The sequence below is a fragment of the Muntiacus reevesi genome, chromosome 2, assembly GCF_963930625.1.
Source record: "Muntiacus reevesi chromosome 2, mMunRee1.1, whole genome shotgun sequence".
NCBI classification, from domain to species: domain Eukaryota; kingdom Metazoa; phylum Chordata; class Mammalia; order Artiodactyla; family Cervidae; genus Muntiacus; species Muntiacus reevesi.
Genome location: NC_089250.1, coordinates 276,173,302 through 276,183,696, shown reverse-complemented (window position 1 = coordinate 276,183,696; position 10,395 = coordinate 276,173,302). Strand labels below are relative to the sequence as shown.

The 10,395-nt window shown below is 46.6% G+C and overlaps 1 protein-coding gene across 1 annotated transcript; it reads right to left on the bottom strand.

The window, feature by feature from the left end:
- Positions 1-2,086: 2,086 nt before the first annotated feature.
- LOC136157654 (cationic amino acid transporter 3-like) lies at positions 2,087-7,412 on the bottom strand. The gene is made up of 11 exons (XM_065919470.1): positions 7,043-7,412; positions 5,968-6,126; positions 4,959-5,145; positions 4,442-4,554; positions 4,043-4,265; positions 3,704-3,843; positions 3,501-3,603; positions 3,113-3,312; positions 2,749-2,915; positions 2,372-2,480; positions 2,087-2,205 (listed from the first exon to the last, which is right to left on the bottom strand). Exons 1-11 carry the CDS (start codon positions 7,410-7,412, stop codon positions 2,087-2,089), a joined length of 1,890 nt encoding a protein of 629 aa, XP_065775542.1.
- Positions 7,413-10,395: the final 2,983 nt, after the last annotated feature.

The window sequence follows — 10,395 nt, the reverse complement described above, 5'->3', positions numbered from 1 at the left end:
TTTTTCCATTTGGCAAAACTGAAACTCTGTACTGATTCAACAAAATTCCCTCCCATTTTCTCCATTCCCAATTTCTGGCAATCACCCTTCTACTTTCTTTCTCTATGACTCTGACAACTCCAGGTTCTTCATTTCAGTGGAATGAGACAATACATGTCCTTTCCTGACAGGCTCATTTTACTTAGAAGAATGTCCGGTAGGATCCATGTTGTAGCATATGCTAGAATCCCGTTCCTTTTTAATGCTGAAGAACACGCTATTGTGGGCACAGACCACATGGGCTTAGTCATGCTTTGATCAAGGGGCACTTGGTTTACTTTCATGTTTTATTGTGAGAAATGCTGCTACAAACATGGGTGTACGAATGTCTCTTCCAGAGTGTGGTTTCACTTTTTCTGGGTACATCCTCTGAGGTAGAATTGCTGGATCATGTGGATCTAAGATTTTTACCTGCTTGTGATGGAGAAAATGTTGACATATTGAAATATGAGAAAGTCAATTTGACTTATACACGGTTCAGCTGGAACTTTGTGTGAATTAAAACAGCCTGTCAGACCCTCACAGCTCATCTTCTTTAACCATTGAGGTAAAGAACATCTGTTTTGAAGATAAGAATGAGTAACTCCCTTCTCATGGCGTCCCTGTTAACGTTCCCTGGAAGATAAGGTTCCCTTCCCAGACACCAGCATGCAGTTCGTTGCCTCACTGTCTATCTACTCAGTGTGTCTCTTTGGAAATCTGGATGGAATACACCCTGTCAGTTTGATATGTGTTCTTTGTTTGGATGAAGTATAAGATGATGCTGGAAACTGTCCTTCAATTGGAGCAATTCCCCAGAGCTATCTGAGAGTCTGTCTCCCAGACTGTCATACTCATTTTGGCTCAAATAAAACTTGCTTACTCCCATTATATTGATTTTTTTCACAGACACTTGAATTCATATGATCATCAAGGACCCTGGGAAGATAGGGCTATAAAACTGGGGACCCCACTCAAACCCTGCTCCCTCCCAGTCTCTCTGATACTACTTGACTCCCCACAGTCTTCACATGATCTGAGACACGCTGGTGTGGGGGACCCCAAGCCCAGCTGGACTCCAATCAGGAGAAGAGGAGCTTGACCTCTCTCATGTGAATTCAAGCAACAAAAGCATTTAATGAGCCTCATGCCTGTGTCCAGCCTTGCACAAAGGGATGGAAGAGGATAAAGGGGATGTGACTTGGTCCCCTTCTTCAAGGAGCTCTGTTTGCTGGGAGAGCTGAGTGCACAGGCAGAGAAGTGAAACTTGATCTAGGAGGCCAGGAGCTCTGCTCCTCAAGAAAGAAAACCTGGACCAGGAAGTGGAGGGGTGAAGCGGGGATGGGGTTACTGGTGAAGCAGGGATGCGGGTACTGGTAAAGGGCTGACTAGATTCTGAGCTGCATCAGGTGACCCACACGCGAAAACACTGGGCACACACCTTCATAATGGAACTTAGATGTAGTGGTGGGCTATTAGATTAACATATAAACAATTGAAATAGTTGATGTAAAATACTTCAAATTTTTTAAAAAAAAGTCAACCACACAAGATGTAATGGAGTGGCTTACGCTGTAGTGGAGAGCTTAGGTCTTTTTTTTTTTTTTTTTTAATGGCTGAGTAGTTATTTCCTATGTGCAGGTTAATATTTTTATTTCTTCCTCTGGTTGCTGAATACATTGTGGTAATTTCCTGGTGAAAATGTGTCTTGCTGCACACTTATGAAGCATGCACTTTTCTGTATACATATGATATTTTTAAAAGCTTACATGAAAATTGTACAACTTTAGGAATTCCCTAGAGGTCCAGTGATTAGGACTTGGTGATTTCAGTCCTGTGGCCCCAGGGTTCATTCTCTGGTCAGGGAACTAAGTTCCCACAAGCTATGCTCTGGAGCCCAAAAAGAAAAAAAAAAAAATGCAGTATTTAAAGTCGCTTTGTCCATTGGCAAAAAATTCATGGTTGTAACTGCATCCCACATTCATACTCCGTAGAGGCTCGGAGTGTCCTTGAACCAGCAGACCCTCCAGGGCATGGGGGGATTCCAAGCAGCATTTACTTCCTGCGGTTAAGATGACCCAGCACCAGGGATGTCTTTGTCAAGAGTCTGGGAGGTGGAGGCTGGCGGCTGTTGCTCATTGTTCTCCAGGCTGTGTCGGATCCCATATCCAAAGTACATGACAAATCCTAGTAGGGAAATGAGATGATGGGAAGGGAAAATAGGTGCTCTCCACACTTATAAATGCCCAATAGGCCTCCTATCATGGCATCTGACACAGTTTAGGGAGAGGTGGTAGGAAAAGGATTAGGTTCAGTCACTCAAGGGGTCCTATTTTCCAAGGAAGCCTCTTACCAATCGCTTCCCAGATGCCAAATAGTGCCCAGGTCCCAGAGGCCATCTGCATCATCAGGTAAACATTCACAAAGATGCTCACCAGTGGGAGGACAGGCAGAGCAGGGACCTGTGGGCAGAGTCAGTTCATCCTGAACAGAGCCCAGACGTCTGAAAGGGAGACCCTACCCCATGTGGGTGGGAGATTCCATCATTACTGGGGATGTGTTCAGTGCCTCTTAGATTGGATTTGTAAAGCACTGAGTGTGGATCAGGGAAGAGTCCAGTGGTTTCAGTAACTCCCCTTCTTCCCTGGTCCAGCAAAGGATGTTTAGACCTCAAAGCATGCAGACTTCATAAACTAAAGGTGAACATTTTGGGCACATAAGGTCACCTACCTTAAAATAAAGATAAGTGGGGTTCTGGGGCTGCCTCCAGATGATGACCGTGACCCCAGTGATGAGCAGCAGCAGCAGCACAGCCACTGTTGTGAGCACGGGGTCTCCAGAGAACACCTGGCTGGGCCACTGGGCCAGGATCAGGCTCAGGATGGTCAGCAGGAGAACTGCAAGGGTCAAGGTGGAGGAGAACAGGCTGGACTCCAGAAGACAAAGAAGTCAAGACCTCGGGTCACACCCCTCCCCAGGCTGCCCACATCAGGAAGGGCCATTATCCCCAAGTGTCCTCATCAATGAAAAAGATACATTTCCACCCTACCCTGCCAATTTTAGAATACCATCAAAAAGAAATCCCACTGCTCACCAAGCAGGGAGGCACATCCATAGACAATCTGCCCAGATTTCCGGGTGGGGATGGTGCTTGTAGGAAACCACAGACTCTTTAGAATGTTTGAGGTTCCTGCTTCAGGTCCATAGTTCAAAGGACTTCCTTCAACTTCAGACTTCATCTCAATTTTGTCTTCTGTTTTCTCCTTCTTGCTTAAGATCTGATCTGGCTGGTATCTGAATTAGAGGTACTACAGCAATAATAACAGCAGTTCCTACTCAACCAACATTGGACAATCTAATCTATCTATTCCCAGCTAAGTGGACAGGGACATTTAGAAAGCAGCATGAAGGCAGAGGATGATTACCTCCCCATCAAACTCCTAGAGCCCAAAGCCCCCAGTCAAGGTGTAGTGGGGTCTCACCTGAGGACAAGCACAGCAAAAACCACCAGGGAATAAGCAAGCAGGGTCCCAACAGATACGAGATCCACAAGATCCATGAACTCAAAGAGTAATGCCATGACCGCTGGAGTGACGGCATAGACAAGGTGGGGAGGGGAGAGAGTGAGTAACCGCTGCAAGTCTGGAAAGTTGATTCAGAGAAGGAGTAGGTCCTTTTTATTCACCTGCAATGTTTCCAGAAGCCATGATGGCCATGATGGGGGTGCCTGTGCGATCATAGATTCGGGCAAGTCCCCGGAAAATGAGCCCGTCCTCTGCCATTGCATAGATCAACCGAGGCATGGTGAACATGGTACCCAGGAGGCTGGGAGAGGAAATGGGGACATGTGAGAGGACATGGAGAAGCAGGAGAGACCAGGGCATCCACTTCCTTGTCTACACGGGGTAAGATGTCTTTCTCTCTTGTCTCTCAATCCCAAGGGCTGGGATACCCGAGCATCTGACAGTAGAAAAAAACCAAGACACTTTCTCCCCTTCCTTGGGGAGAAAACCAAGACACTGACCTGGATGTAAGAGCACAGAAGGTGCCAATAGCCACGACATATCTGGCAGGGTTCCAACCAACAAGGAGAAAAGCCTGCGGCAAAGGACTCTTGGGCTGAATCTGGTAGTAGGGCACCATGAGGGTGAGTGCCGCTGAGACTCCAAAATATGCCAAAAAGCAGATGAAGAGAGAAATCATAATGCTGAAGGGGATGGAATGCTGAGGATTTAGGGCTTCTTCCCCTGCAGGAAGGGTGGAAATACTGAGTCGGGAAAACATGCTGGGATGAAAGCACAAAATCAAATTTCCTCTTGAATCTTCAAGAACAGGCTAACCTACTACCAACCCCTATGCCCAAGGGGTAGGGCAGCCCAAACTGTGCCCAACCCTCTGATGGGACACACCGTGACCACGTTACCTCTCGTGGCAATGGAATCAAAACCAAGAAATGCGTAGAAACATGTTGCTGCCCCGTGGAGAATTCCTTCAAAGCCAAAGGGCATGAACCCTCCAGAACCCAGAGGATCCAAGCTATGGTGAGAGAAGGAATGAGGAAGAACATGGGTGAGATGTGTTGAGCTATCTCTACTGGACTCCTCCCTTAATACCACGAATCCTGGACCCTCATCCCCTGGATCCATCAGCCCAGGTCTCTTTGTTGTTTTGTCACTAAGTCATGTCCTACTCTTTTGCAACTCCCTGGACTGTAGCCCTCTAAGCTCCTCTGCCCATAAGATACCCCAAGCAAGAATACCAGAGTGGGTTGCCATTTCCTTCTCCAGGGGATCTTCCCAACCCAGGGATCGAACTCAGGTCTCTGGCATTGGCAGGCAGATTCTTTACGATTGAGCCACCAGGGAAGCCCCGGTTTTTAGTCTCCACCATATCTCCAGCTCTGCACCACCTTCCCCAAGCATTGCTACGGCCAAGAGTACCGTTCCAAACTATAAGTGTCAGGGGATCCAGATGTGTTCGGTTTGTAGTCCTGTTCTGTGAGCTCCCAGTTGCGCAGGTCTCCTTTAATGAAGCCAGAGAGGATGATGAAACTGAGAACCAAAAGGTTGATGACCGTGAACACTTTGTTAACCAGGGTCGACTCACGAGCTCCCAGGACCAGTACTCCTGTGGGAAAGATGGAATATGAGACATCCAAAACAGCTAAATCCATAGTCACAGGAAGCAAACTAGTGTCAGGGGTAATGGAGTCAGTGGTGGTGGTGGGCAAATGGACAGTGACTGCTCAGTGGGTAGGTGTCTCCTTTCGGGGTGATAAATATATTTGGAACCAGATGAAGGTGACTGTTACCCAACATTCTGGATGTCCTAAGTACCACTGAACTGTACACGTTAAGGTGGTTAATTTCTTACTGTGACAATCATCTCACAATATATACCTCTACCAAATTGTCATGTTAAATCCAAATCTACCAAATGTCAGCTTAAATTTGTACAGTGTTGCATTTATAGCTCAATAAAGCTGGGGAAAATAGTATGTTTAATTTTATGCTATGTTATTTTCCTCTCAATTAAAAACACATCTTTGTAAGGTCTCAACAAAGTCTCAATAAATGATTCTCATCTGGGTTGACTTTGTATGCCAAGTGACATTTGACAATGTCTGGGGACATCATGATTTTCACAGTTTAGGAGGTGTGTGTCACTGGCATCTATTGTGTAAAGTTCACAGGTGCTACTCAACATCCAATGAGTGATGAGTACTTTTAAAAGACCCAAATTGCACACCCCCACACCTATGAATGATCAAGCCCCAACTGTCAGTGGCACAAAGAATGGTAAATAGCGCTCTATGTCTTGCCTTCTTGTCTTTCATATCAGAGACCCTATTTTCCAGTCCTCATTCTCCATCAATTTGCTACCCCAAGCCTTTCCCTCCTGAGTTTCTGCTCTGCACCCCACTCTTCCCATCCAATCACCCCCTCTCACCTGTGAGCAGCAGCACCAGGCCCAGGGCGACGAAGTCTGCATACGTGGGCAGGAAGTAGGGCACTTGCAGAGAGAGAGTTCCCTGTAACTCTTGAGAGATGTGGTTCCCAATCAGGCTGTCCAAGGCAGAGCTCCAGCCCCGGGCTATACAGGCGGTGCCTGCAGTGGCAGAGGAAGGAACATTCATTGACAAACATAAACTGATATCTAGTATGGGCCTTGGACTGCAAGGAGACCCAGCCAGTCCATCCTAAAGGAGACAGTCCTGGGTGTTCATTGGGAGGACTGATGTTGAAGCTGAAACTCCAATCCTTTGGCCACCTGATGCGAAGAGCTGACTCATTGGAAAAGACCCTGATGCTGGGAAAGATTGAGGGCAGGAGGAGAAGGGGATGATGGAGGATGAGATGGCTGGATGGCATCATTGACTCAATGGACGTAGGTTTGGGTGGACTCCAGGAGTTGGTGATTCACAGGGAGACCTGGTGTGTTGCGAATCATGGGGTCGCGAAGAGTCGGACACGACTAAGCGACTGAACTGAACTGAGTATGGGCCGTGGGCTACATTTTTCTGGAGGAACCCAAACAAAATAATACCTGACCTCAAAGAGTTTCTTTTCATGGGTTGGCATGCGAAGACCCAGACGATTCACACAATAGATCAACTATTTAATATGCTAGGGGGAGATTAATGTTATGTAAGAAAAAGTAACAGGAAGTTGGGACCAGGAGGGCTGGAAGGTGTGGATTGAAATTTTAAATCCAGATGTAAAGGAAAATTCCATGAAAGAAACAGTTGAGCTGAGACTTCAGTATGGTGAGGGGATGAGCCTGTGGGTCATGCCTCCCTCTCAGCCACTGCCTAGATTCCCCTTTCCTTGTGGGTTCTTGGGCCATCATTTAAGGAAAGCAGGGGAGAGCTGAGAACAATGAAGTTGTGGAGTTTTCCTGCCACTATTATCCACTTCTCCCTACAAGGTGGATAAGCAAATTCTCGTGAAAGAGTGAAGACCTAAACCCCACCTCCTAGAACCTGATCTTAAGCCCCACACTCTCTTTTGATCCATCCTCTCACCGATGACCAAGGACAGGATGAGATTCCAGCCAGTGATGAAGGCGCAGAGTTGTCCCATGGTGATGTAACTGTAGAGATACGCAGAACTGGAGCCTGGTACCCGGGCCCCAAACTCTGCATAGCAGAGCCCGGACAACACGCAGGACAGGCCGGCCACCAGGAAGCAGATGACGGTCGCTGGTCCAGCTCTCACTTTGGCCACTGCACCAACCAGGATGTACACGCCAGCCCCCAGCGTTCTGCCCACACCCAAGGACACTAGGTCGAGGGTATTCAGATGAGCTTCGGGACTCTCAGACTCTGCTCTGGCCTCCAGCGGCCGCCTGTGGACCAGCCTCTGACCAAATTGGCGAACATACTGATGAGGCATCGTAGACATAGCTGACATGTTACAATCTGCTGAGAAAGTAATACACAAAGCCATTAAGAAGGTTTATCTGCCGTTGGCCCTGGGAGCCCAATTCCACAGAACAATGGAGTGATTAGGAGCAGTTGGTCAAAAGGCACATTGAGCAAGGCTTCCATGTCTGAGCTTTGGATTGTTAAACTCAGGGAAGACTTTTAATAGGTTTCAAAGTTATTGGAAGTGTAAGAGGATTGAGGAGAAGAAAACCTGTTGCATCAAAATGTGCCACAGTACTGAACTGGATGCTTAAGATATTTTAAGATGGCAAATTTTGTGCTCTGTGGTATTTATTCCTCTTTTCCTAAAATGCTGCCATAGTAAATAATAGAGCCAACTTCACAGAGTTGCTTCACAGAGGGTTGTAGCAAACCTCATGGTAACTTAATATAAATCACCATACAGCCATCTCTGCAGTCACCAAAACCTGAGGAATCTCAAGTCACTTATGTCATCCCTGTATCCACAGAGGAGGAACCCACAGATATGGAGGATCAACAGTATAAAGAAGATTCACATCAGTATTCACATCACAAACCCTGTATAAGGGGAATCTTCACTATTGTTTGAGCACCACTCAAAAAAGAGTCACAGCCTGCAGACTTGATCTAACTCCCCAAATCCCACCTCTTCTCACACAAACGCAGACAGGTCCCAGCTCCTGTTTTCATCTAGAAAATGGGTCTCTCCACCCTCAGGCTGGAGCCAGGCTGACCCCTTGCACTCTGGGGTTGCAGAGGTCTCTTTGGGAGGATGTGACCTCAGCTCCCAGTCTCCTACAGAAGAGGCTGACCTGAGACTTACTGGATCCTTGGAGCAGAGCCTGGGGCACCGGGTCAGTCAGGGAGGCTGAGGTTAAGATGTGCAGGGCTGGAGCTGAGACATCTCTAAAAACTGAAGCAGGGAGTCCTGAGCACAGAAGACAGTCCTTACCCCTGGGTTGTTGGGGTGGAGATGGGGCTGGGTGGGCGGGGAGCATCTGCTGTGTTGCTATCAGCCCTGACTTTTCTGTGGTTACCCTCAGGGGTGGTTCCAAGATGGTTTGTGTGTGTGTATGTGTGTGTGTTAAAAGACACATAACATAAAATTGACTAGTTTAATCATTTTAAGTGTGTGAATCAGTCACGTAAGTCTTCCCTGATGGCTCAGCTGGTAAAGAATCTGGCTTCTATGCAGGAGACTTGGGTTCAATCCCTGGGTTGGGAATCCCTGGAGAAGGGAACCGCTACACACTCCAGTACTCTGGCCTAGAGAATTCCATGGACTATACAGTCCATGGGACAGCAGAGTCAGACATGACTCAGTTACTTTCACTTTTCAGTCAAGTTAAATAGATTCATTTTTTGTGCAAACAAACCAGGACTTTTTCTTCTGGCAAAACTGAAATTCTACCCACTCAACAACAACAACCCCTTTTTCTCCTTTCCCAGTTCCTGGTAATTACCATTCTACTTTCTGTCTCTATGAATCTGACCACTCTAGGGACTTCATTTCAGTAGAATCAAACAAATTTGTCCTTTCCTGGAAGGCTTATTCTACTTGGTAGAATGTTTACTAGGTTCATCCATGTTGTAGCATGTGTTAGAATCCCCTTCCTTTTTAATGCTGAAGAATACTTTATTGTAGGCACACACCACATTGGTTTATCCATTTTTTTGATCAATGAGCACTTGGGTTGCTTTCATGCTCTATTTATTGTAAAAAATGCTGTTATGAACAGGAGTGTAAAAATATCTCTTCCAGAGCGTGTCTTCAATTCTCTTGGGTGTAGCCTCAGAAGTAGAATTGCTGGATCATATAGTTCTAGGATTTTTATCTGTTTGTGATAGAGAAAATGTTCACATATTGAGGTATGGGGAACTCAATTTGTCTTGTACACGGTTCAGTCTGAACTGTGTGTGAACTAAGACAGTCTGTCAGGCCCTCACAGCACATCTTTTTTAACCACTGAGGAAAAGGGCATCTGTTTTGAAGATAAGGATGATAATTCCCTTCTTATGGCATTCATGTTAACACCCCCTGGAAAATAAGACTCCCTGCCCAGACACCTGGGTCCTGTAGTCTCCCTATGTACTAAGTCTGTCTCTTGAAACCTTGAAGGAATGTACCCTGTTATATTGCTAGTTGTTTATTCTTTGGATGAAGATAAGAATGTGCTGAAAACCATGCTTTAATGGAGCGGTTAGTCAGAGCTAATTCCGAGTCTGTCCCCCAGACTCTAATACTCATTTTGGTTCAAGTAAAACATTCCTATTCCCACTGGAGATTGTTTGTTTTCATGTATACTTGAATTCTTTTGATCATTGTAGTCCTTAGGCAGAAAGGACTGTAAATCGGGATGCCACTCACACCCTGCTCCCTCCCAGTCCTCTTACACCTCTCAGCTTCCCACAGTCTGCACATGACCTGAGAACACTCCAGTGTGTGTGTGGGGTCTTCCCTGGTGGCTCAGTGGTAAAGAATCTACCTGCAATGCAGGAGACGAAGGAGACTCGGGTTCGTTCCCTGGGTCGGCAAGATCGCCTGGAGGGGGGTGTATTGCCGATCCTATTCATGACACCAGTTGTCTCACTGTTCACACTGTTCGCTGAACCCACAGTAGGTAAGGTGCAAGCTAAGAAGCTGGAAGGAGATGTGAGGAATTGTAGAAACTGCCCACACATTTATTCTCTCCTGGCTGGCATGGCAGCCATAACACAGCCTCTCTCCTGTTTGGTGCAGCAGCCATAAACATAACGTAGGTAAAATGGAGCCATAACATAACCTCATATAACGTAACCATGATGTTCCTGTCATGTGGCCCTAATGCAGCAGCAACCAGGGCTTTCACGGTGAAGCTCTTACATGTGCCCTGCACACAGTAGCCCATGACCAGGTGAGTACGTCATGATGCACATGTGCAGTGCTTTAAGTGATCTCAGCTGTTCAGTTCACTGGCTCAGTTGTGTCC